Source organism: Heliangelus exortis, chromosome 13 (genome assembly GCF_036169615.1).
Source record: "Heliangelus exortis chromosome 13, bHelExo1.hap1, whole genome shotgun sequence".
In the NCBI taxonomy this organism is placed as follows: domain Eukaryota; kingdom Metazoa; phylum Chordata; class Aves; order Apodiformes; family Trochilidae; genus Heliangelus; species Heliangelus exortis.
This window is the reverse complement of record NC_092434.1, coordinates 18,243,068-18,267,439: the sequence shown is the minus strand read 5'-3', so window position 1 is coordinate 18,267,439 and position 24,372 is coordinate 18,243,068. Positions and strand designations below refer to the sequence as shown.

Here is a 24,372-nt window from a genome sequence, read left to right as displayed (position 1 = left end):
AGAGCATCCCCCCCTCTGCTGCAGGTGCCTGACCCCTCATCCTAGGGCTGCCTGCCAGGGAATAGCACAGTCCCCTTAAGGCCTCCCATTGCCACCCTGGACATGCAGAAGAGGGACATAGTGTCACTATCACCCCCTAAATGATGTTTCTGGGGTGGCAGCAGGTGCAGGGAGCCATCCCCAGAGGATGCTGAGCGTGTGGGTGAATCCTTCCCACTGTGCCACCCACATCCATTCCCTCATTCCTGACCCACGGGGGAGCAGAGCCTGGACACTGGAAAGTGGTTGGAGAGCTCAGGCCTTTATTTCTGGCAGGGGTGTGACACGAGGATGGCAGGATCAGGCCTGCCACAGGGCAGGGGGCATGGCAGAGCGTGGAGGTTGCCAGGGTAAGAGTGCAGGTGACAGACGTGATGCCTGGGTAGGAGATGGAGGGACAGCAGTGGAGGATGGAGGGAGAGGCTGTGCCTGGGGTGGCCTGGAGGCAGCTGGGCCAGGAGGGTGCTCAGCACCCCAGACACAGCTCAGTTCATGTTCTCTGAGAGGCAGAAAGTCTCAGGTTCCCATCTTGGACTCTGGCAAGGGAGCTGGGGCCAGGAGCTGGGCAGGTCGGGGACTCAGAGCTGTCCCCTCATGCTGGCAGGGACAGGGTTGATGGCACTACTCAGGATGGTGAGAGCCCCTTGTATCTTTCTCCTCTGCAGCCATGAGCATGATGAGGTGGCTGAGCTGCTCTCACCATCCACACAGGGCCTGGGCATAAAAACCCCCATAAAACCCTTCTGCAAGGCTGGGTCTAGCAGTCTCCAGCCTTCCCCCTGGGGTGGTGACAGGCTCTGTGCCCAGGACATGCTGGCTCAGAGGGCTGTCACGACCCTCGGGGGAACCCCAAATATTTCTGCAACCTCACAGAGACCTGGACTCACCCCCCCTGCAGACTCCTGCCCTTTTCTCCTGGCTCCTTTTTCTCCTGCCAGACCCAAGCAGCCCTCACTGACTGGCCCAGCAGAACAGCTACGAGTGGATTTTCTCCTGATCCAGGAACTGATCACTGCAGGGCACAGTGAGGCCAGAGCAGAGGAGGACAACACGTCCCCAAAATGTCCCCAAGCACAGGGGGAGGTACTGGTCATAGGAGATGCCATGTGCCATGGAATCACCACAGAATGCTTCGGGTTGGAAGGGACCTTAAAGCTCATCCAGTTCCATCCCCCCTGCAGGGCAGGGACACCTCCAGGTGGACCACATCCAACTTGGCCTTCAACACTTCCAGGGATGGGGCAGCCATAACTTCCTTGGGCAGCCTGGGCCAGGGGCTCACCACCCCCACAGGACAGAATCTTTTTTGTCACATCCCTTCACCCCCCAGGCAGCCTCGGAGGTGTCCAGCAGGGTCGTGGGGAGCAGGGAGCAGGATGGGGGGGGTGTCAGGTGCACTTTCCCTTGCGAAGGCAGAAGGGAAGCTCTGGAGCTGGGACCAGGATGGTGCTGAAGATGGGTTGGTAGCTCTCGGGCAGGACCTGGGGGTTCTGCTCCATCATTTCCAGCACCATGTGCCGCACGTCCCTGGAGACGTCACCCCGGAGATCCAGCAAGGTGGAGATGTGCTCATCACTGGGCAAAGAGCAAGGTGTGAGCCTGGGCACACATCCCACCAACCTCCTGTGAGCCCGGGGAACTGAGCTGGGAACTTTGCACCTGCTGAACTTGGAAATTTGCTTGAAAATAACTCTTCAAACTTCCTGAATTTGATTTGGACATTTCATACAGTTTGGGTGATTATGATCACTGCAATTTGGGGGTTTGTGATTTCCCACACTTTGTTTGGCCACCAGATATAGGTAAGTGACTACCACAGCAGAACTGCTTTTTCCATTCTGTCTTGGCCCTTAGGACTTTTCAGGAACTCCTCAAATCTGGAGCACGGGGAAAAGGAAACCTCAGGGAGCAGAGGGGAAAATGCCCAGGTCTCTGCCTGCTCTGCAGCATAACTCCAGAGGGTCCAGCCCAAGCCCAGCTCCCCTGGGCAGCCTGCCCCATCCTGCAGGAAAGCAGAGCTGAGCTGCTTCAGGTGGGATTTCCGAGCTGTGGTGCTTGGGGGACATGGGTTAGTGGTGGCCTTGGCAGTGCTGGGTTGGACCTGCTGATCTCCAGGGTCTGCCTCAACCCAAAGAGTTCTGTGATCCTTACCTGACGTCAGGGTACTTGGTGATGAAGCCCAGCACCTCCAGGCTGAGCAGGGCAGGGTCTTTGAGGCAGATCAGCTCCCTCAGGGCAAACACAGCTTCCAGGCTCTGCTGCTGCCGCTCCAGACCCTGGGAGGGACAACCACCAGAGGTGAGGATGCCACCGTGGTGGCTGCAGCCCCCTCCTCAGTGCCCCCTCGGGGACCTGATGTCACTCCCCACTCTGCAGGTGTCCCACAGTGGGGCCGGGGTGCCCCGAGGTGACTCCAGCCCAATGTCCCCCCCGGAGCTGCGGGCTGGAGGGGAGCCTGAAGGTGACGGAGGCGAGCGAGGAGCTCCCGGCTCTGCTGCCCTCCACAGCCCAGCCCCGGCTCCCCAGCACGTTTGGAGCTCTCTCACCAGGCCAGAGAAGAGCTCCCGGAGCTGGGTGGCATCCTGCAGCAGGCGGTCACAGAGCTGAGCCCTCTCCTCCTTGCTCCTGCACACCATCTTCTTCTGCATCAGTGCCCGCAGGTACTGGCTGCTCACCAGGAGCTCGCTCTCTGCCAGCAGGACCTGGGCAGGGGAGAGCTGTCAGCACTGGGCAGCACCCAAAGCACCTGGGTACAAGGCCAAGCAGTGGGGACAACCTGCCCTGGCTGGGGAAACAGAGAAAGCAGCTGGATTTGGGGACAGCCATTAACATTCCTGCACCATGCTGTCCCTGATCAGGGTGGTGTCTGGAGGCTGGGGCTCTCCAGCAAAGCCAGCAGCCACCACCTCCCCTGTGCCCTGCCCCACCTCCTTGCCCTGGAGACAAGCAGCCATCTGAAGGGCATCCCCCCACAACTGTACCGTGAAGATGGGTTTCCTGACACGGGAGAAGTCCTTGGCATACTTGTCAATCACTTCACAGATGCTGGTGACCAGCTGGGAGCTGGAGAGCCACTTGCGGGAAGGCAGCTGCAGGCAGAGGGGCTGAAAGAGGCAGAGGAGCAGAGTGGGGTGTCCTGCAGGGACAGCAGTCCTGTGGGGTGACAGGGCACCCCCCAGACACTGCCCCCCTCGAGGGACCCTGTGAAGCCCCCAGGCTCCTGCTGCCAGCCAGAGGTGACCACAGAAAGAGAAAAGGGCTCTGGATTAGGGAATGATGGGAACAGATGAGGGAACTTTGCACCTGCTGAACTTGGAAATTTGCTTGAAAATAACTCTTCAAACTTCCTGAATTTCATTTGGACATTTCATACAGTTTGGGTGATTATGATCACTGCAATTTGGGGGTTTGTGATTTCCCACACTTTATTTGGCCACCAAGTATAGGTAAGTGACTACCACAGCAGAGCTGGTTTTTCCATTACATCTTTGCCCTTAGGACTTTTCAGGAACTCCTCAAATCTGGAGCACGGGGAAAAGGAAACCTCAGGGAGCAGAGGGGAAAATGCCCAGGTCTCTGCCTGCTCTGCAGCATAACTCCAGAGGGTCCAGCCCAAGCCCAGCCTGCCCCATCCTGCAGGAAAGAAGAGCTGAGCTGCTTCAGGTGGGTTCTTACATTTGGGTCATGGTGCTCCATTGTGGGCAGACCCAGAGGTCTGGGGCTGCTCCTCAGACACCAGCTCCAGCCTGTCCTGCTGTGATTTAATTTTTAATTCCCACTCCACCTCCCTTGTGTGGATGTAACACGGATTTGGCTGAGGGCTTTGACCTCCTCCTGCCCTCCCATCCCTGCCTGTCCTCCAGCCTGCAGGCAGACATTCCCCCTGCATCTCTGCTCCAAGCCTCACACAAGCATTTCATCCTTCAGCTGCTCTTTTGTTTTCATGGCATTCCAGCCCTAAATAGCAACACTGTTAATTATTCCAGATTTTTGGTCCAGATTCCAGGAAAGCTAAATTTGACTGCACTGGCAGGAAACAACTCAGGGCAGTTACAGATGGGCTCGTACCCTCAGCAGGAAGGTTGCCTCCCTCCCTCCTCTTGGTTTTCTGCCATGAAACTGTGTGCTGCAGCCCAGGGGGGGCCGTGGTGCCCACCCTCTGTCAGTTTGTGATCTGGGGGCTCTGGGCCATCTGCTCCAGTGATACCAGCAGTGCTGGCAAGTGACAGACACGGCCTGAGCTCCGGGTGCTTTATCACAAAGAGCCACAAGGGTGATCAGAGGACAGGAGCATTGCCACACCAGAAGAGGCTGAGAAAATTGGGACTGTTCAGCCTGGAGAAGGGAAGGCTCAGGGGAGACCTTGTTATGATGTTTCAGCACCTAAAGGGCAGCTCCAAAGCAGATGGAGACTCCCTGTTTACAAGGAGTCCCATGGACAGGATGAGGGGCAATGGGCACAAGGTGCTCCTGGGGAGATTCTGACTGAACACAAGAGGGAAATTTTTCACCCTGAGGACAGTCAGACCCTGGAATGGTCTCCCAGGGGAAGGGGTGGATTCCCCCACTTGGGAAAGTTGGAAGTCTCAGCTCCATGGGGTGCTGGGACATCTCAGATAAACAATAATATCAGAAGGGTTGGACCAGATGATCCCTGAGGTCCCTTCCAAGCTGACATTCTGTGATCCTATGATCACCACAACCCAGGAGCAAGGCTGGCAGAGATGTCTGGAGGATGATAATGGGCCACAGGGTGTGTGGGGGGACCCTGGGCAGCAGAACACCCGTGCTGGGAGGGCAGCAGTTGGGCTTCTCTTGCTAGAGTTTGCTGCAGCTCTGCCAGCCTTGGGGGAGATGGACACAGGTACCTGCAGATCCAGGAGCATCTCCTCCAGCAGCAGCTGGCAGGCCTTCTTCTGTGTCCTGTCCAGAGCAGCCTGCAGGGACACGGGGACTTCTCTGCAGGCAGTGTCAGGGTGCAGGGAGGAGACAGAGGAGCTGGGAGAGAGAGAAGGGACATGCAGACTGGGGGGTATGGTGGGGACATTGGTGCCTGGGGGGTGGGGGGGATGTGGCTTTCTCCCCACATGGTGGGGAGGTGGGGTTGCCAGGAATGCTCTGTGGTCCTGGTGGGTGTTACCTGAGTGCCAGGTTGTTGTTGAGCATGGCCAGCAGGTAGGAGATGTAGTGCTTGGGTACAGCACGGTCCTTCTGATGCTCCTTCCCGCAGTGCACGAGGGCCTCCCGCAGACTGCAACACAGCCAGGGACACCCTGGGACAAGGACCTGGAGCTGGGCTGCTCCTGGGGCCATGTGCACCTCCCACCACCCTCCCAGCTCACTTGGCTCTTTCTTTTGGCCAGCACAGGCTGGGGCACTGGGACCCGTTCTGGACCCTTGGGGAAAGCAGGACTCAGAGGTACTGGAGAAGCACTTGGGCAGCAAGCCATGGGAGCTGGTGGCCCAAAGGGCTGTGACAGTAGCCCCACAGGCAGACAAACTGCTGATCCTTCTGTGAGGCAGGTGAGTGCCCCACTGTGGGTCTCCACCATCAGCCTGTGGGGCTTGGCCAGGGAACCCAGGGGCTGGGAGGGTGGGCAGGAGGGCAAGGGGCTCCACTGACCGGCCCAGAAATGCCTCAAGCTCCTCCAAGGCCATGTTATAAACCTTCTGCTGCAGAGAGTCATTGATCAAGGAGGCTACTTGAATATTCTCGTTCAGCATCTGGAGAGGGAAAGGAGAAGGAAGATGCAGCAGCAGCAGGCTGCAGGCTGTGGCTCTCTTTCTGGGGTCTCTCAGCATGGCTGTGCCCCAGCAGCACCAGGGACCCACCTGCATGATGATGACAGGCAGGGCTGACTGGAAGAAGCCTTGATGATCCATCTCGGGTTCCTCTTCCCTGAACCACTCCTTGAACTCCACCTCCAAGGTCCTCTGCATCCACTCGAGCACACTAGCCTGTGGGATGGATGCCCACCAAGAAGTTGAGGTGGAGAAACAGCTGAATGAAGGAGGGGATTCTCCCCCTCTGCTCTGCTCTGCTCTGCTCTGCTCTGCTCTGCCCTGCTCAGACCCCCCCTGCAGTGCTGGGTCCAGTTCTGGAGTCCCCAAGAGCAGAAGGACACAGAGCTCCTGGAAGGTGTCCAGAGCAGAGCCACTGAAATGCTCAGAGGGCTGAGCAGCTCCCTGGGAAGCCAGGCTGAGGGATTGGGGTTGTTCAGCCTGGAGAAGAGGAGGCTCCCAGGGGAGCTCAGAGCAACCTTCCAATATCTGAAGGGGCTCCAAGAAAGCTGGGGGAGGGCTTTGGACACGGGGGGGTGGGGAGAGGACAAGGGAAATGGGTTAAAACTTGGAGAGAAAGGGGAGATTGAGGTTGGACATCAGGAAGAAATTCTTTAATTTGAGGGTGCTGAGCCCCTGGCCCAGGCTGCCCATGGAAGCTGTGGTTGCCCCATCCCTAGCAGTGTCCAGATTCAGGCTGGATGGGGCTTGGAGCAACCTGGATGGTGGGAGGTGTCCCTGCCCGTGGCAGGAGGGTCTTTAAGGTCCCTTCCAACCCAAAGCATTCTGTGATTCACTTGTCAGGTACCAGCTCCCTTGAGACCCAGCACACAGCACTAGGCCTGGTCCCACACCCTCATGGTCTCAGCTGCTGTCAGAGCAGTGCTGGCTCAGTGGTGGTTGCTGGGTCCCCATTGCATGCTTGCTTTCCCCCTCACTCACCTTGACTTTCACCACGTATTTCCTCTCTGTCTGATCAACAAGCTCAGGGGACATCAGGGGACCCAGATCAGAAACATCCACTTCAGGGAGAAGGTCTGGGTGACCCATCATCTCTGGGCTGGAGGGCAGAGGTGGGACAGAGCTGGTAAGAGCTGTGTTTTCCAGCAGTTCCTCCCTCTCCCTGTGCCCACCCAGTGGCCATTCCCAGGCAGCTGTAGCCACTCTCATAACCCACTCGTGTGCTGGTGGATGACCCAGCTCTTCTCCACCAATTCCCCCCTTCGGTTGGTGCTGACCTGTGGTAGACATGAAGAGCCCATTCAAGGAGGAGGAAGAGAGCCTGCTTGTCCAGGTTCTCCCGAAGGATGTCCTGGAGGTGGCTAGTGAGGGCCTGGTGGTAGGTGGCAGTGCAGAGGCTGAGGATGTTGTAGTGAGCTGGGACACACTGGACCATCAGGTCCTTGACCACCCGCAGCTCAGACACGATGTCCTTCTGCAGGGCTGCCAGGTGCCTCGCCAGCCCCGATCCCTCCGTCTTCACCCGGGCAGCACGAAAGAGGGACCCCGTGATGGTCTCCTGGAGAATGTGATAAAACTTCTGCCTCCAGCCCTTGGGGCGGCCAGGGGGCAGGAAGGTGGCCTCCAGGAGCAGGGTGTCATCGATTTTCTCCTCCCGCTCGATGATCCTCACGGCGGTGACAAAGAGAACGGGGTCCTCACGCACCAGCTGCAGGCTGCTGCCTGTGATGTCCCACAGCTGCTTGGCCAGGCTCTCGTTGATCTCCTGCAGGCCACTGAAGTAGGACAGCACGGTCGTCTGGGCACTGGAGAGTCCCCGGAGGTGCAGCTGAGAGAGGATGTCATCCCGGAGCTGCTCCACCATCATCAGCTCCACGTGGGCCTCCAGGAGCTGCTGCCCACGGAGGAGCTGCAGGGTATGGGAAAAAACCTCCTGGACTGTGGGAGAGAGAGCAGAGAGGCCAGGACTGAGTGTGGGGAGTGAAGGAGGGTGGCACTAGGGTGCAGGTTAGCAGGGACATGGTGAGGGGAAAGGTCTGAGTGTCTCAGAACACAGTGCTGGGCCAGGCCCTGGGGAGGTGGTGTCAACTCCATCCCCAAAGACTTCCCAAACCCAACCAGCAAAGCCAGACTCACCCCCTCTGGCTCTGCCCCCAGCCCTGCACGGAGCCTGGGGTTGGGTTGGACTGGAGAACTCTCTGCCCAAAGGGTTGGGCTGATGCCTTACCTGAGAAGAGCTGTGGCAGCACCTGGACCACGGAGGCCAGCTGGACGTGCTCTGCCATCAGCACCCGCATCTGCTGCAGCCCTTGGAGCTGATCCTGGCTGTCCAGCAGGGCCCAGCGTGCAGCCCCCATCTCCTGGCACACGCTCTGCACCTCCTGCACCGCCGACCTCAGCTGCTCCAGCCCCACGCTTACACCCTCCAGGTAGGACTGGACAGTGGACTGGGGAGCAGAAGAGGATGGAGGGGCAGTGGAGAAGCTCTCAAAGGCTGGGAGGCTGGAGCCCCAGCCTTGCCAGGTCTCTCTTGCAAGTTTCCCAGCCCCACAAAGTCACATCCACTTCTCCCATCGTGCCCACCACCACCACACCATCAGATCTCTGAGACCTTCTGTGAGGACCCCATCCCATCAGACCCAAGTACACCCAGCTCCAGAAAACCCTCTCCAGCAGCAGGAATTGCTCATTTTGACCACCCTCTGGGTAAACCGAGTCACGGTGACTCTTGGGGTGAGGGGCAATAGCTGCAGTGCAGGAGGTGGGAGAAGGGCATCACTTTGGGGTGACCAAGGCAGCAGGGTGAGCAGTAACCAGATGTCTCAGTTTTGAAACATGACTTTGCTTCTGAAAAATATTTGCAAGGCCAGAGGGCCCCCGCCTGCTCCCCAAGGCACATAAATGGCCTGAAGCAACCCAGCACCCTGCTCCAAAATGGATTTCTCTCTTCCCCCAAGGCCTGCAGTGGCACTGGCACGGCTCTGTGCCCTGTCACCCCTCAGGGCAGAAGAGGGGCACCGCTGCCTGGGGATGCTGAGGGTATCCACGGGGTGGGCAAACAACACCCACCTTCAGGCGGGACTGGATGGAACTGTTCCTCTGGGTCTCCCGGCTCCGGTACTGCCCCAGCCCCTCCAGTTTCTCGGGGCGGTAAAACACCCCCGAAGCCCATTTCAGAGCAGCTCCTCTCGCCAGCTTCTCAGCCTTCTCTGCTTCCGGCCATTCCTCCTCTGGGGACAAGGCCAGGAGTTAATGAGCACAACGAAGCCTCTCCTGACAGGGCAGGAAGGGCCCCCAGGCCATGGGCAGGAAGCTGGCTGCCCACAGACGGACACCCCAGCACAGCGATGGTGACAGCGGTGGCAGACACGGCAAAGCTGCCCTGAGGAGCTGTCACCCAGCCTGCCAGCTGGGGCTGTCCCCTGCCTGAGTGCGTGTCCCCATCGCTCCCCCAGACCCAGCCTGGGGAGGGACCTGGGCAGCCCTCGGCAGTGAGTGAGTCAGCAGGGCCGGGGCTGGCAGCTCCACAGAGGCTGAGGTGAGGAGGGAAGGCTCCTGTCTCCCAAAGGGATACAGGGAAGGGCGGGAAAGGGTGGAGGGCACAGGGTCTGAGCCATACAAGGGGCTTGGCACCAGTGCAGTCACCAGACAGCAGCCCCCTCCCGGCCCCGCTTATCACAGCCCCCTGTCCCCAGTTTCTGGACCCGGGATTTCCCCCCTGTTCCGTTTCCAGCACCCTCACAGAATGGGTGTCCCCACAGCTCCATGGGGATGTCACCCGGGGATGACACCTCCCAGTGCCACGGCTCTGCGGTGCATCCTCGGGGACCGGAGGCATTCAGGGGCTTGGAGGATGAGCAGTGACCACCGCCACGGAGCAGAGAGAGGATCCACACCCCCCCCTGCCCCGCACACACACCCCGAGAGCACAAAGCACGGGGGGGAAAGAGTCTGGGGGAGCCCCCGAAAGGCGCTGCACCCCTCCTCTGACCAGCACGGCATCATCCCCCTTACCTCTGGGGCTGGCGGCGTGTTCCTCCTCCGCAGCCATGCCCATGGTCTGGGAGCAGGAGAGGGCGGGAGGAGGAAGCCGGCAGCCGGCAGCCGTTTCCTCAGCCCCGGCAGCCGCGCTCCTCACGGCCTCATTGTGCTGGGGGGGACAGAGGAGGGGAGGGGGACACACACACACGACACACATCGGGAAAGGTGAAATGGCTGCCACAGGCCCTGGGAGCAGCCAGCACAGAAGGGTTTAGTTCGGAAGGGACCCTAAAGATCATTTATTAGACATCACGCAGGTGATTTATTCAACATCACCTCAATGTTCAATCAACATTCTGGGTGTCCCGCAGCCCCCGCCCCGCAGGGTGACCCTGCCTGGGGACAGACACCGCGGCAGAAGGGACCCCGCAGCCTCCCGCATTGCCCTGGAAACATCCGCCCCCCTGCCCCGGGGCAAAACCCCGGGGGTGTTTTCCCCCCGCCTGAGGGGGAGGTTCCGCCGAGGGCAGCCGGGCACAAGGCGGGGCCCGGCGGGGAAAGGCCCGGCCCCGCACCGCCTGCTGCTCCGCCTCCGCTGCGGGTCCGCCCCGCTCCCCGCCTGCCCCTCAGCCTCCTCCGCACGCCCTTCCCGGGAAGTTCCCGTCGTTCCCCGCGTCTCGGAAGCGGAAAGGGCGGCTGGGGAGCCGGGAGCCGGCGGGCGGGCAGATGGCGGAGTGCGGGCCGCAGCCCCCCGGGGGTGGGAGCGGGGCTGCGGGAGCGCCCAGCAGACACGAGAAGAGCTTGGGGTTACTGACAACCAAATTCGTCTCGCTGCTGCAGGAGGCGAAGGACGGAGTGCTCGACCTGAAGCTGGTGCGGGGGCTGCGCGGCGGGGCGGGGGAAGGGGTCCTGTGGGGGGGGAGAGCGGGGCGCGGCGGGGCCCCGGGGTTCTCCGGGGGTGTGAGGAAGGTGGCAGCCATGTGGAGAGGGCTCCCTGCCTGCCACAGCTCTCTGCCCCTCAGCTGATGCCGCCTTGCCCCTCACCAGAGTGCTGCTCGATCTCAGAATCCCAGACTGGTTTGGGTTGGAAGGGACCTTAAAGCTCACCCAGTCCCAACCCCTGCATGGGCAGGGACACCTCCCACCAGCCCAGGTTGCTCCAAGCCCCATCCAACCTGGACTTGGACACTGCCAGGGATGGGGCAGCCACAGCTTCCATGGGCAGCCTGGGCCAGGGGCTCAGCACCCTCCCAGGATGGAATTTCTTTCTATTATCTAAACCTCCCTTCTTTCAGCTTAAAATCGTTCCTGCTCATCTTGTCACTCCATGTCTCTCTACAAAATCCCTCCCCAGTTTTCCTGTAAGCCCCTTCAGGCACTGGAAGGTGCTCTAAGATCTCCCCAGAGCCTTCTTTTCTCCAGGCTGAACAACCCTAACTCTCCAGCCCTCAGATGGGCTTCGTGGCCTCCTCTGGACTCACTCCATCAGCTCCGCATCCTTCTGGTGCTGGGGGCTCCAGACCTGGACCCAGCACTGCAGGGGGGATGTCTCAGCAGAGAAGAGAGAGAGAATCTTCTCCCTTGCCCTGCTGGTGACACTGCTGGTGATGAGGCCCAGAACATGGTTGGCTTTCTGGGCTGGGAGAGCATGGTGCTGGTGAGCTCCTTGTCAACCAGCACCCCCAAGTCCTTCTCCTTCAATTCATTTTCCACACCCTAATGATCCAGCCCTATAAAGCCTCTGAGACCTACAGAAACAGAGCAACTGTTCCTCCCTGCTGCCCTTTTCCCCCCTGTCCCACAGTGGGAAGGGGAGTGTGGGCAGGTTCATCTTTGCTGAAGGTTGACCCTGCTGCCTTTAGGCTGTGCAGAAGTGCCCTGTGAACATCTCTTTCTTCTGCATTTTGACAGCCTTCACCCAGAGGAAGTAACTGTGTCTTTGGCATGGATGGTACCTAAACCTTGATCTTCTTTGTAGGTGAAGTTCCTTCACTGTCACTTACACAAATATCTCCTAGATAGGTGTCCATGTGAGTGCACTGTGACCCTGTGCAGGCAGTAGATGAGTGCTCTGAAGATGCAAGGTCTGGAGGAGTCTCCCAGATGTAGGCTTCCATCCTCTCCTCTTCCAAACTGTTGTCTCTTTGGATTTTCCCTGAGCTTTAAGCGATTCTGTGTGTTTTTAGCATGGTTTGACCAGCTGTGTGGTGCCATATTTCTGAAGTCCCAGTTCACTACTGGTAGTTGTTCACTACAGGCTCTGTCCCTGTTGGTCCTGGCTACCTGCCTTCCAGCCTTGCTTACTCTCCTCCTGCTGTTGTGTCTTTTAAACAGAGGAATCTGCCTCTTGAAAAGGTGTTTGTCCTCTGCCAGGCAGCAGCAGGTGGGATTTAGGAAAGACCTTTGGAATGCTGACTTTGTTGAACCCACTGTCAGTCCCACAGAGAGCTCCTCTTCTTGCCTTCATTCCTTTTACCTGAAGGAGCACTGAATTTTTAGGCTGCCAGACTCATGTTTCCAATGCTGAAACATGTTCCCATGTTTCCATGCTGAGGAATGGTGGGGTTTGGAGCCACCATGAGTGGAATTTGGTTTGTGCTCAGTGGCTGGGTACAAAAAGGAATGAAGGGGCTGCTGCTTATGGTCCTCATGAGATGGAGGATCTGGCTTTGTAACTCGAGGTGCTGGGGCAAGAGAGGTGTGAAACGGCGAGGAGGATGCTTGGCCAGGAATGAAGCTGAGAGGCAGAAAGGAGTGAAGCAGGGCAGAATTTGGAGGTCAGTGTCTCACCTTTTTCCAGGCTGCGGATACCTTGGCCGTGCGACAGAAGCGACGGATTTATGATATCACAAATGTCCTGGAAGGCATTGGGTTGATTGAGAAGAAATCCAAGAACAGTATCCAGTGGAAGTGAGTGATGGAGAAGCTCTAAATCGTTCGCTGGTCCCTTCTGGTCCAGGTTGGAGTGACACTGGGGTTAAAATGCCCAGCTTGGAGCAAGGTTCCTCAGTTGCCTGTGTGTGCTGATGGTAGTGATGAGGGCAGCTGAGGTACCTGTGGTGTATAGTGGAGCTGTTATTTGGGTACAGACTAAGCATTTGCAGCACCTTGGGGTAGAAGAAGTGGGTGTCATGGTTCTGAAGGTGAGGGAGAGCCCTGCCAGGGGTGGGCTGTAGGAAGATGAACCAAGTGTGACTCTGCTGGAAGGTGGGGAGGTAGAGCAGATACAGGGCAGGCTGGCTGGGTGGTCAGGCCCTGGCAGGGGTGGCAATGAGGAAGGTGGCAGCCTCTCTGGGAGGGTGGGGCTGGTCTGGGTGCCTCCAGAACCTGATCGTGTCCCTTGTTTTTCCTTTGCCCAGAGGGGTGGGTCCTGGGTGCAACACACGTGAAATAGCCCACAAACTTATTGAGCTGAAGGCAGACATAGAGGACCTGGAGCAGCGGGAACAGGAGCTGGAGCAGCAGAAGATGTGGGTTCAGCAGAGCATCAAAAATGTGACAGAAGATGTGCAGAACAGTCGATATCCTTTGTGTGAACTGACTGCTCTGTCTCTGTGTTGGCTTCCTGGGCTGGGAAGTAGAAACCTGAGGGCTGGGTTGGGGCTGGCCCTGCTCAGAGCAGGGGGGGTGGTGGGGACCTCATGCTGCTGGAGGATCTGCACTGAAAGGGTCAAGAGGCAGTGCCTTGCCTGGGAAATTAGGGTCCAGCTGGGGAAACAGCTTTCTCTGTGGTGCATGGCTTCTCCTCTGGGTTTTTGAAGTAAAAAACACCCTGGGGAAAAAAGTGCTTCTGTCTGAGCCACAGGTGACACTTTCTGGAGTGCAGAGCTGCTCTTGTGGCTCTGCTCTCTTAGGCTATCAGCTCTGACAAGTGTGTGGCTTGCAGCCCTTGCCTGCAGACCACTTGAGGGTCTTCTGGGAATGGCATTTCTGATGTGCAGGAAGAAAGCACCAGGTGCCCTTTGAGTTCTTCTCTGTCTTTGCAGGAAGCTGCAGCCTTTCTCCTTAACCTTGCAAACATTAGCCTATGTCACACATGAAGATATCTGCAAGTGCTTCACAGGTAAGGAAATGGGGCTGCATTATACAGATGGAATGCCACAGTCTTGTCAGTCTGTCCCAGCTGCTCTTGTTTCTCCAGGAAAGAGGAGGCAGTGGACCCCAGGCCAGCATCAAGTTAGTGTAGTGTGAGCTCTGGTGCCATGGGGGTTTGTGTATCACAGAGCTTGTGTCACCATCAGAGGGGACAGGTTGTTAATTTTGTTCATGTTTAAAGTAACATGTGCTGTTCCTAAGGAAGTCTTTTTGCTGGGTGTCACTGTGTGCATTTGTGTGTGTGATGTTGCAAGTCCTTGACTTTGAAGGCTTGGGTAGACAACGTGCTGCTAGAAGGAAGCAAAGTTTGTGGCATGGTAGAAATCTGGGTGTCAGCAGGAAAGCAGCAGAAAAAGTGTTCCTTTGGCTGCATTGTGGCCTCTTCCAGAAAGACTGCAAGAGGGAGGTGGTGAAGAGCAGGACAGCAGGGAATGTACCACTTGCTGTGGGCCTCTTTCCTTGGTGTGCTGCCTTCCTAAAGCTGCAAGGTGCCTAGATGAAAAGCCAAATGTTCTGTCTCAGCAGGGCAGTCGTGAAGAAAATCCACAGGAGTCTGTTTCTTCCCTAGTGCCAATTTTAATGATAGCTATAGGACCCCAATAAACAACAAAACCCCAAACTGGCAGCACTGTGTGATGGGGCAGCCTGCAGGACTCAAGCCATTCTTGGTTCTGCAGAGTCAAAGCTCCTTTCTGCTTCAGAGGACAGTGACTTCTCCTGACCCCAGGCAACCTGCAGCTGCTGCCTTGTGGCAGAGACTGAAGCTGCTTACCCTGACCTCCCCCAGCCATGGATTCTCTCTCTGCTGTCTGACTCTCCCCTCCAAGCCCTCTTCTCACTCTGCTCTTCACCAGCTCTTCTGCTGTTCCTCTTTGCCTCTCTGGGCTTTTCTTTATACCACTTGAGTTTCTGCTGGTAACTCCTGCACCACCAACCCTTTGCTTCTGCATCACCAACCTTTTGCTTTTCTCTCTCTGATCAAAGTGAGCACTTTGGGGGGCAGGCATTCTGTTTGCAGTTTGACAGGGCTTGGGGCCAGATAGCTTGTAACAGTCTGGAAGGGTTCACAGAAGAGCAGCAGACAGCTTATTGCTTGGTTGATTGAGTGTTTTGCATGTTATTGCACCTGGTTTTTGGGAACCAGTTGTGCTCTGAAGTCAGACCTCACTGAAACACCCAGAGGAGATCAGATCTCACTGAGGGAATATCTGAATTCCTCCCAGACAGAGGCTTGGTCCACCACCTTTTTCCCTGCTCTGTTCAGTGTGTGCCCAGCTTTGCTGTATGAATATTCCCTACCTATATTTTTCCCAGCTCTGAAGTTTCCAAGCCTTGCAAAGGGTTGTCTTTTTTTTTTTTTTTTTTTTTTTTTTTTTTTTTTTTTCACGTTTGAACTCTTCTTGAACTGGGGTGCAAGCTGAGTTTCAGCCCCTGCTTGGTTTTTTCCCTTCTAATTGACTGCTTTTGAACTTGCTTTCTCAAAGTGAGTTAAGGCTTGAATATTCTGTGCTTGGACTGTTGTCAAATATGGATTAATCATTTGGATCAATTAAAAAGTGAGAAGATGGTAGCTTTTAGTTACTGGGAAACATAATTTTCCCATCTGGTGCTGTGATGCATTTTGCACTTGTAGAATCAGAAAGGAGGTGGAAACTCACTGTGCACTGGTTTGTAAAAGTATTTGGGATATGGTCATCCAAAGAAGTGGAAAGGCAGCACCTGTCTTGTTGGAGTTTACCAGTCTTAGAGCTTCATTATGGTCATTTAATGGCTCCTTAATATTTTGCTGAAGTGCAGATTTGCTAAAGGAATCCCATCTTCCTGACAAATAGTTTGTCTGCCTGAAATTTAAGGATGTGCTCTTCTGCTGCCCACTCTCTCATTGCTCTGGGGATCTTCTCTGAGAGTGATCAAACAAAACTTAAATGCCAATTACTGGTGAAGTCTGAATATTAACCCCACAAAGCTTGAACATTCAAAGTGAAGGCTGCTAAGTTCCAATGTTCACAATTTGGTATTTCTCTGGTTAAATGTGAGCCTGGATGTGCTCTGGAAGCTTCTGGTCAGTGCTGGATCATCACTGGAGCAGCACCAGTGCTGGCTGGGTGCTCACAGGGCTCTTTTCACAGGTGACACCCTCCTTGCCATTCGAGCCCCATCAGGCACACGCCTGGAGGTTCCCATCCCTGAGGTGAGTGGGAAATCTGTGTGTGTGTGTGTGTGTGTGTGTGTGTGTGTGTGTGTGTTTTGAGTGGGGGTGTTGCTGGATTGACCAGGCTGGGGGTGGCATTCTGGGGTTTGATGGAGTTGGAGGAACCAGCAAGCCAAGGAAGGCTCCAGATATCAAACAATTGCTAGGAAAAACTCTGTTGTTTGGAAGTACAGTGAGTAACTGGAGGAGCAGCAGGGGAGAGGAGAGCCCTAGGAGTGAGGGGAATTGTGTGTAGGACCACCCTGCACTCTCTGGCCAGCACACCTTCCCTCTGGGAAGGTCCTGATCCCTTTGGATCCCTTTGGGAAGGGCGTTTAACGCGCGGTCCCCTTCGCTCTTGAATTTCCTCAGGCCCTAAATGGGCAGAAGAAATACCAGATCCACCTGAAGAGCACCAGTGGGCCCATCGATGTTCTCTTGGTAAACAAAGATGCGTGGAGCTCTCCTGCTGTTGTTCTTCCTGTCCCTCCCCCTGAAGACCTCATCCAGTGCCAAGCAGCTGCCCCCTCCAAGCCTCAGATCCCACCGCTCGCCCACTTCCAGGAGGCTGCAGTTCCCAGCACCACCCGACCCTCCACACCCACTCCCACACCCACCCAGGACCAGACTGCCCCCACCCAGAAAGCTGCCAGCACAGGTGAGCTGCAGGCTGCCACCGTGCCTGTGTCTTGAACTGTGGGGCTGGGTGTTTTGGTGGGAATAAGGCTGGGAATAAAGTGCTTGGTTTGGGGGAGTGCCAGCTCCTGGGAGCTGTGCTGGGGGAAAGGCTGATCCTGCAGGTAAAGTGATTGGCAGAACTTAGGAAAGAGGGTCTTGAATCCCAAGTTCACCTTTCGGTTTGAAAAGAGCCTGTGAGGTTTTGAAAAAAGCCTGGAACCTCACTGCTGGGTGAGGTTGATTGTGGCTTTGTCCAGCAAAATTTTGAAAGCCTTCAGTGGTGGCAATCCCCAGCTTCCTTGTGAGCTCCACCAGCAGCAGCCTGTCAGAAAAAAGGAGTTCCATCTTTTGAGCTCCATCTCAGACCTGTTGTGTGTGTGTTACATTGTTTGGCACAACTGAGAAGTTCTTTGGTTTTGAAGCTGCCTCTCAAGCTGCTGGTGGATTGCCCTTACACTGATCTCTGCCTGACTGAACCAGCCCAGCTCCCTCCACCTCCCTGTGTAGCCCTTGTACCACAGACCCCTTGGTAGCTCTCAGCTTCATCTTCTCCACATCTTTCTTGAAGTGGAGGGCAGCCACAGCTGACAACAAAGCAGCCAAAGCTGACAGAGCCTCAGCCCCAAGCAAGAGGACAGTAATTTCCCTCAGTGTGCTGCTGTGGCTTACTCCCTGGCTGGTGGGCCTTGCTGGGAGAGTGGTCCTGGCTTACTGACACCACCAGGACTGCTCTGCAGCTGAGTTTTTGGGAGTTTTTGCTGGGTGAAAACATGAAGCCTTCTCCTCACGGAGCTGCCTGTGAGCAGCATTGCCCACGAGGCTTCACCCTGTGCTGCAGCTCCTTGTGTTGGGGCTGCTGGGACTGACATCCCTGTCTGTGGCTCTTCCCAGAGTGTGGTGTCTCAGCAGCAGAGTCCAAGAGCAGCAGTGACTTTGCCCCCCTCGGTGATGCCTCTGGGTTGGACACACAGCCCCTGCAGTCCTCTGCCTCTCTGGACAGCTCTGCAGTCCTGCCCAGCCCCTCTACCTCCTTCGAGCCCATCAAGCCCAACCCCACTGGAAGTGAGTATGGACCCTTGCCTCAGGGGTTGTTCCAGGAGTGTGGAGCAAGGGACAGGCCCTGGGCTCCCTTCTGCCTGTGCTGTCAGCTGGGCTCTCCCTGTGAGTGGGCTGGGAACCTGGTGAGAAGGTGGCTATGCCTTGTCCTGATGCTGTCACACCCATCCTAGAGAATCTGCAGGGGACACTTACATGGCACGTGGCTCTGCCATTATATGTAGGACCCTCCAGTACCTGGAGGGGCTACAGGAAAGCTTTTTACAAGGGCATGGAGTGATGGGACAAGGGGGAACAGTTTTAGGCTGGAAGAGGGGAGATTCAGATGAGATCTTAAGAAGAAATTCTTTCCTGTGAGGGTGGGGAGACACTGTGGCTGCTTCATTCCTGGAAGTGTTCAAGGTGAAGTTGGGTGAAGCTTGGAGCAATCTGGCCTAGTGGGAGGTTTTCCTGCCCATGCAGGGGGTGGGGACTCAATGATCTTTAAGGTCCCTCCCAGCCCAGCCCAGTCTGGGGTTCTGTGATTATTCCCTTTCAGTTCCTTCTGTAGTGCTTAGGCCCAACTTGTGAGACAGGGTGAAGCTACAGAGTTTCCAGCTGTCACTTGAGAGCACCTAAAGGAGCACCTTGTGGGGAGTGCTCCTTTGTTCAGGAGAGCTCAGTCTCTCTTTTCCTCCTTTACTCAGGAATACTTCCTTTAGCTTTAGTGATCTTGTGGTTTTAATCTCTCAGTGTATATTTGGGGAGCTGCTTGATGAGGTGGAATGAGCTGTAGAAAAGGGAACATTTGAGTTTTCTGCCAGGAAAGGGCAGGCTGGCCCAAGAAGAGAAAAGCATCCTCTGGGTAAGACACACTTTAAGGTTTTAAGGTTTTCCCTCCACTGCAGAAACCCCAGGTTAGACAGGTATGGTGACAAGAGGAAATCTTACTGAGCTGTAGTTTGTGCATCACTTTTTTTTCATGCTTCTGCTGTTAGTGTGTCTGAGAGAAGCACGAGCTCTCTGTCTGCATCTCAGAGTAGCCTTGGTGGTGGGATTAGGCCTTCAAGTTGCCTGTGGCTTCCCACACCCCAGTGGGGCTGTGTGGGCTTTCCAAAGCCCTCATCCTGCACAGGGTAAGTCAAGGTGCTGATGCCAAGGGAGGCTGTGACAGATGGGCTGTGGCTCTTAGGCTGCTGGCTGGGATAATGTGGATTTCCTGGGGCTGCCACAGGCAGGTAAAGCAGCTGGGTTTGGGTGTGTTGCTGCTGCTCATTTCAGCAGGAAAAGTGTCACCCGGGGTGTGCAGCCAGAGTTTCTTGGTGGTGTGGGATGGTCAGGGTGCACAAGTAGTGTGGTAGGGCAGTAGGTGATTCTGCTGCAAAGCATTTCCCACTCTCCACGTGACGATGCAAAGCATTTGGTTTGTTGTGTTTGCAGTACTGGAACTTCCCAAAGAGCTGTCAGAGATGTTTGATCCAACAAGAGGTATGTTCACTCCCTGGCATGGCTTTGCTCCGTGCCCATCTACCCACACAAGTGGGACCAATTGTTTTATTTGCTCCCTTTTTGATCATTTTTGGAGGGTGGTTTTTTTAAGGTGCTTGTGGTCGCTGGTGGCTGCTGGCCTTCTACTTGTAGTTAAATACTCCTAAGAAACACTGGTTTCTCTATGTATTTTTCTGCCTTCATCAGCCTCTGAGCTTGCCCTGCAGTGATCAGATGAGGGCTCTCCATGCCCAGTGCCAGCACTGCTCTGTGCTCAGGCTTCTTTTGCTCCTTCTCCAGCTTCTCTGCATACAAGCAGCCCCTGTTACTCTTGTTTGAGCCATAGCCTGCCTGAGGTTTATCCAAGCAAATGATCTTAGGGAGATCAGGTCTTCTCTCTCCTAAGTATCCCCCAGTGGGTTTGGAGCAGTAGGAGAGGGCCTGCTCTGACTTCTGCTGGAAATTTTGCCCCTGCCCAGGGAACACTGCTGCCTCTCTGTGGGATGGACAAGGTGAAAGCTTTTGATCTAAACAGGGAAGCTTTTTATCTGTGCAGTTATTTCCTGGCAGTGGTGGTGCAGTAAGTCCTGGCCCCTCAGCTGGGCAGAACCCAGGACACAGGAGTGCTCTGTGGTGGTGAGAGATCTGTACAACACCAGCTCCTGGTTCTGGGTGCTGGGAAAGTGGCACCTTTGTATGAAAACTCCACAGCCCCAAAGGAGCCCAAAGCTCCTCGGTTGGCCTGGAGAACCCCTCTCCTGCTTGCTCAGCACCCACTGCTGCAGACAGGGGAGAAAGTCATGGAAATGACTGAGGAGCTCTGAAAAGTGTCTGACTGCAGTCTGAAAATGAAGGTGACTGCTGCAAGGTTGAGTTTAACCCAAACCAGCTGCACTGCATGGGCACTGCCAAAGAGGAAATGTTTGCTGCCCATGGTAATGTTTATGGAGTCTCCTTCCTGGTTCCCAGGGGGCAGGTAGAGATCCAGGAGTGAAGGACAGAGTTTACAGCTACTGAGGCAAAGCTCAGGACTGGAAAAAGCAACAGAGCTGGGAGAGCTGGGCCTTGCAGTGTGTCCTGTGCAGCCCCTTTCATCCCTGTGTAATCCCAGCAATGTTGCCTGGTTGCTGCTTTAAGGCAGTTTTAAGTTGCAAAAGGCAGGAATTTGCCCTCAGTGTTTTGTGCTGGAATTACTTTTTTTTTCCCCACTTGTAAATGGATGCTCAACAACTGTTTTAAACATTTATCCTGAAAAAAAGCTGAATTTCAGCCCACATGAATACACACTCTGTGATTATCCCAAGCCCTGCAGACAGTGGAAGAATGCAGGTTCTGCATTGAATTGCTCTTTATTTGAACCAGTATTATTCCTGGCTGGTTGCTTAGCATTGAAACTCTCTCATCTCATGGCACTGAATTACCCAGATAGGTTCCTGTCCTCTAAGAAAGAGCCTGCTGGGGGTCAGTGTCTTGAAAATGTGGTGATTCAAGTTTGTTTTGGGAAAGCTTATTTCAAGTTGGGGTATTACCTCATCAACCCAGCTGGACTGAGTTAGTCACTATCTGAATTCAGAGGGGCATTCAGAAAACTGTTTTCAAACACTTAGTTTCTTACAGAAAAGGGATTGATTTGCACATCCTTTGGCTGGCTGCCTGTCTCTCTGCCCTTCCAAGTGCCTCATGAACACAGGAGCCAGGAGTAAGAGCTCTGGAGGCAGGGATGAGGTTTCAGAGAGAATTCCTGGCCCACGGAGGATGGATGTGCAGAGCTCAGGTGTTCATTCTTTTTGGCAGCACGCTGGTAGCCAGGATTCTGGCTGGATTAGCCACAGCATAGCCCTGAGACAAGGGGGACAAACTAGGGGGGCAAAGGACACAGATCTGGGGAGCAATGGGGTTCATTAGTTCTGCTCCTGGAATGGCTCTTTTTTTGGGGTTTTTTTGGGGGATGGTTATTTTTTAAGGTTTTTTCCCCACTCTTAGCAAAGTTGGTGGATAGTTTAGGACTGTGAATGTCTCAGATTTTAGCAGGTTTTCCCAGCTCCATTTCAGGTGTGTCTTTTAGGGGTTTCCCTTGGAGGAGCATGGGACCCCAGCTAGTGCAGCAGTGCAGGGGGAGGCACAGCCACCTCACAGGAAGGAGACAGGCTTGGGGTTGAAGAAAAGCAGGGGGAAACCTGCAGGGTTTTCAGATGTAGCTTGAATTGTCTGACACAATTCCCCTTGGGAGGCCTGAGCCTCCTTTTGCCTGCTGCACACCCTGTACCTCAGCCAGAAAAGGGATAACAGGGCCACCTGGGAAGGGTGGGATACTGCCCAGGAGCAGCCCAGGAAAGCACAGTGTGTTTTACCATGCTTGTCTCTTCCCCAGAATGTATGAACTCTGAGCTGCTGGAAGAGTTGATGTCTTCTGAAGGTGAGTCAGTCTTTGAGCTCTGCTGCTGCTGCTGTGGCTTCCCAGGGCAGGAGGAGCATCCCGGGTGGTTTTACACAGCTGACAGCCTGGTCATTCCAGACTTCCCCCCCATCTTTTCTGTGCTGTGGACACAGACCCTGCTCTCACAGCCCTGCCAGTCCCTCAGGAGGACCAGGACAGCCTGGCATCCCAAGCCTGGTCTGAAGCAACCTCACAGCTGTGACTGCAGGGTGACCTCCCCGTGTCCCGGGGAAGCTCTGCAGCTCGGTGCCCAGTGCTTGGCTCCAGCTGGGGGTGCTGAGCTTTGTACCCAACCAACCACGGGCTTCTCTTCCCTCAGTGTTTGCTCCCTTGCTCCGTCTCTCCCCTCCACCTGGAGACCACGACTACATCTACAACCTGGATGAGAGTGAAGGTGTCTGTGACCTCTTTGATGTGCCTGTCCTCAACCTCTGACTCCGGGGTGCAGCCGTCAGCCTCGCAAACACAAACCTTTTTGTAACTCTTTGGATAGTGTCTATTTTCTGATCCCTTTTGTGCTAGAGCTCGATGAGTGAGCCATTCAGAGATGCCCTCCTATGGACACAGAGCCAAGATCCGTGGACTTGCCAGCTGGAAGCCACCCCAGAGCTCCTTCCTCTCCCTCTGTTGCACATGCAGGGTTCATGTACAGCTCCCTCTGCTGCATCCCTCTCCTCACTGGATCCTGGGCTGCATCTGGAGTGTTCCCAGATCACCTGCAGAGTTTGCCCGGGGGCCTCTCCGAGCTTCCTCAAATTTTGGGGTTTTTTTTTTCCTGCACTCCTAGAGGCACTTTGCACCTCCTAGGTACCAGCTGCTACAGAGAGCCCAAGCACCGTGGTCAGTTCCCAGGCAGCTAGTTAGGTTTCTCAGTGGGTCAGGTTGGGATGGTTACACTTCTGAAAGACAATGAGGAGGGGAAAAGGAAAAAAAAAAAAAAAAAAAAAATGGCACCAATGTGTCCATTTGTTCCAGTGACTCCAGACCAAGCTAGTATGTTTTACAAGAAAAAAAAAGCACTTTTTTTAGCCAGCTGTGCCTCCTAGTGGGATTTGCAGGTTGAGCATTCCTAGTAGGACCCAGGAGCTGAGTGTTTCCCTGCTTGTGCTGGTTCTGCCTTCACCAGTGTCACCAGTCTGCTGGTGCATGAGCCATGGGGCTCCAGCTCCTTGTACAGCAGCTGTGCTGTTTCTACAGGGCTAAAGAAGAGGTGCCAGTATGTTTTGGGGTTTTCTTCGTTTTGTTTTGGTTTTTTTAATTTTAATGTGTTTTTGCCTGAGTGAAGTGATGTCTGAAAGGATGAGACTGCTCCAGATGGTGCCTGTAAGGCACTCCAGGTACATCAAAGCCTGCTCATACTTGCCAATAGCTGTCTTTTCCAACCATTGCACTTGAGCCTTCAGTTGTCCAAAAGGCGACCAAGCAGTAACAATTCAGTTGTAATTTGCCATGGTAAGTTATGTAGGTGTTGTTAAAACAGTGCTTTTTTTTTTTTTTCCCCCTTTCTCTCTAAGTATCTGCTTAGGATCAGGTTTTTCTGTATATTTGATTTGCTCCTCTAGTGTCCACAGCCATACTCCTGATTCCTGATCCTCTGGCAGGTCATTACCTAGTGTGATGTTTTATCTGCATCATTTTTCTGTGTGATTTTTCTCCACTGCTTCATAACAGGGGGTCTGCTGCTGGGTCCCTTGTGATGATCAGGTGCTGCCAGTCTGGCATCCTCTGCAGTTTAGTTGGAGTGAAATGCCCTGATGGATTTGTCTTTTGCAAGCCCCAGCTTTGTTTTTTTGGGTCAGATCCTGTATTTGAGTGTCTTCAGGTTTGCCTGTTGTCCTGGTGACTTGGTGGCAGCAGCTCCTCTGCCTTCCCTGCTCCCCAGACTGCTGAGGAGGGCCAGGAGGAGCCTGGCTGGCCATGGTGGGGAGGGGGCTTCCAGCCATCCAGGTTTAACTCCTCCACCAGTGAACCACGCTAGCACCAGGGATCTCAAGTTTTCAGTTCTTGGAGCCTGCAGAGGTGAGAAGAGTTGTTTCCTTGGGCTCTGCATCCCAAGCTGGTTCTCAGGCTGTCCCGTTCTGCATGGGAATCCAGAAGGGCTCTTCCTCTTTTCCCCTGGCATCCTCTTTGGGAAGAAACAAGGGGAAACTCTGCAGTGTGGATGCTGCTGAGGGCTGGGACCCCAGCAGGGGGGACCTTCAGTCCCTGTGCAGCCATCCCTGAGCCTCCCTCCTCTGCATGGCAGCTGAGCTGACCCATGGCAGCTGACCCAAGCCCCCGGCCCTGGGTGCCTTTGCTGGCTCCCTGGCTTTGCTCCATCTCGAGCTCTCCATGTCCTGCCTGCCCCTACCCCCTCACCCTGCTCCCAGCTGTTTGCGTTCGCCTCCCATTAGACGCCCTTCCCACGAGGATCCCAATGGAAAAAAATTTACAGATGCAAATGAACTTTAATTCGTATATAAAGATTATTTTTATACTTTTTTTTTTTTTTCTCAAGGAAAGAAAATCGCCTGTAATATTTGTACAGTGTTCTCCGATGTGAATAAAAAAAACAAAAAACCAACAAACTTTCCCGAGTTTCCCACCCTCTGCTTCCTCCCTCTGCCCAGCCCCCGGGGACAGGGTGCTCCCGAAATGCGGGGTGCTGGGCTCCCCCCGCGGGAAGGTTCCGGGGAGGTGGGTCCCG

The 24,372-nt window shown here is 55.1% G+C and overlaps 2 protein-coding genes and 1 long non-coding RNA gene across 6 annotated transcripts; 2 read left to right on the top strand and 1 right to left on the bottom strand.

The window, feature by feature from the left end:
• Positions 1-282: 282 nt before the first annotated feature.
• EXOC3L1 (exocyst complex component 3 like 1) lies at positions 283-10,369 on the bottom strand. Of its 4 annotated transcripts, XM_071757234.1 has the most exons (13): positions 9,796-10,341; positions 8,851-9,011; positions 8,009-8,228; positions 7,059-7,719; positions 6,763-6,880; positions 5,872-5,997; positions 5,663-5,763; positions 5,180-5,290; positions 4,908-5,037; positions 3,021-3,143; positions 2,586-2,741; positions 2,191-2,315; positions 283-1,614 (listed from the first exon to the last, which is right to left on the bottom strand). In XM_071757234.1, the coding sequence occupies exons 1-13, from the start codon at positions 9,977-9,979 to the stop codon at positions 1,428-1,430; spliced, it is 2,403 nt and encodes an 800-aa protein (XP_071613335.1). In that variant the 5' UTR covers positions 9,980-10,341; the 3' UTR covers positions 283-1,427. The 4 variants fall into 4 exon arrangements, with proteins under 4 accessions (XP_071613335.1, XP_071613333.1, XP_071613334.1 ...); XM_071757232.1 differs by having other exon boundaries at positions 5,180-5,763; positions 9,796-10,366; XM_071757233.1 differs by having other exon boundaries at positions 5,663-5,997; positions 9,796-10,359.
• Positions 1,521-3,504, top strand: LOC139802259 (uncharacterized). Its single transcript, XR_011728546.1, has 3 exons — positions 1,521-1,630; positions 1,894-2,071; positions 2,201-3,504. It is a non-coding gene; the product is annotated as an uncharacterized lncRNA (long non-coding RNA).
• A 47-nt stretch (positions 10,370-10,416) lies between the features above and the next one.
• E2F4 (E2F transcription factor 4) lies at positions 10,417-24,253 on the top strand. The gene is made up of 10 exons (XM_071757259.1): positions 10,417-10,635; positions 12,563-12,672; positions 13,122-13,283; positions 13,782-13,825; positions 15,987-16,048; positions 16,421-16,706; positions 17,618-17,788; positions 19,202-19,249; positions 21,621-21,665; positions 22,006-24,253. The coding sequence occupies exons 1-10, from the start codon at positions 10,489-10,491 to the stop codon at positions 22,119-22,121; spliced, it is 1,191 nt and encodes a 396-aa protein (XP_071613360.1). The 5' UTR covers positions 10,417-10,488; the 3' UTR covers positions 22,122-24,253.
• The last annotated feature ends 119 nt before the right edge of the window (positions 24,254-24,372 follow it).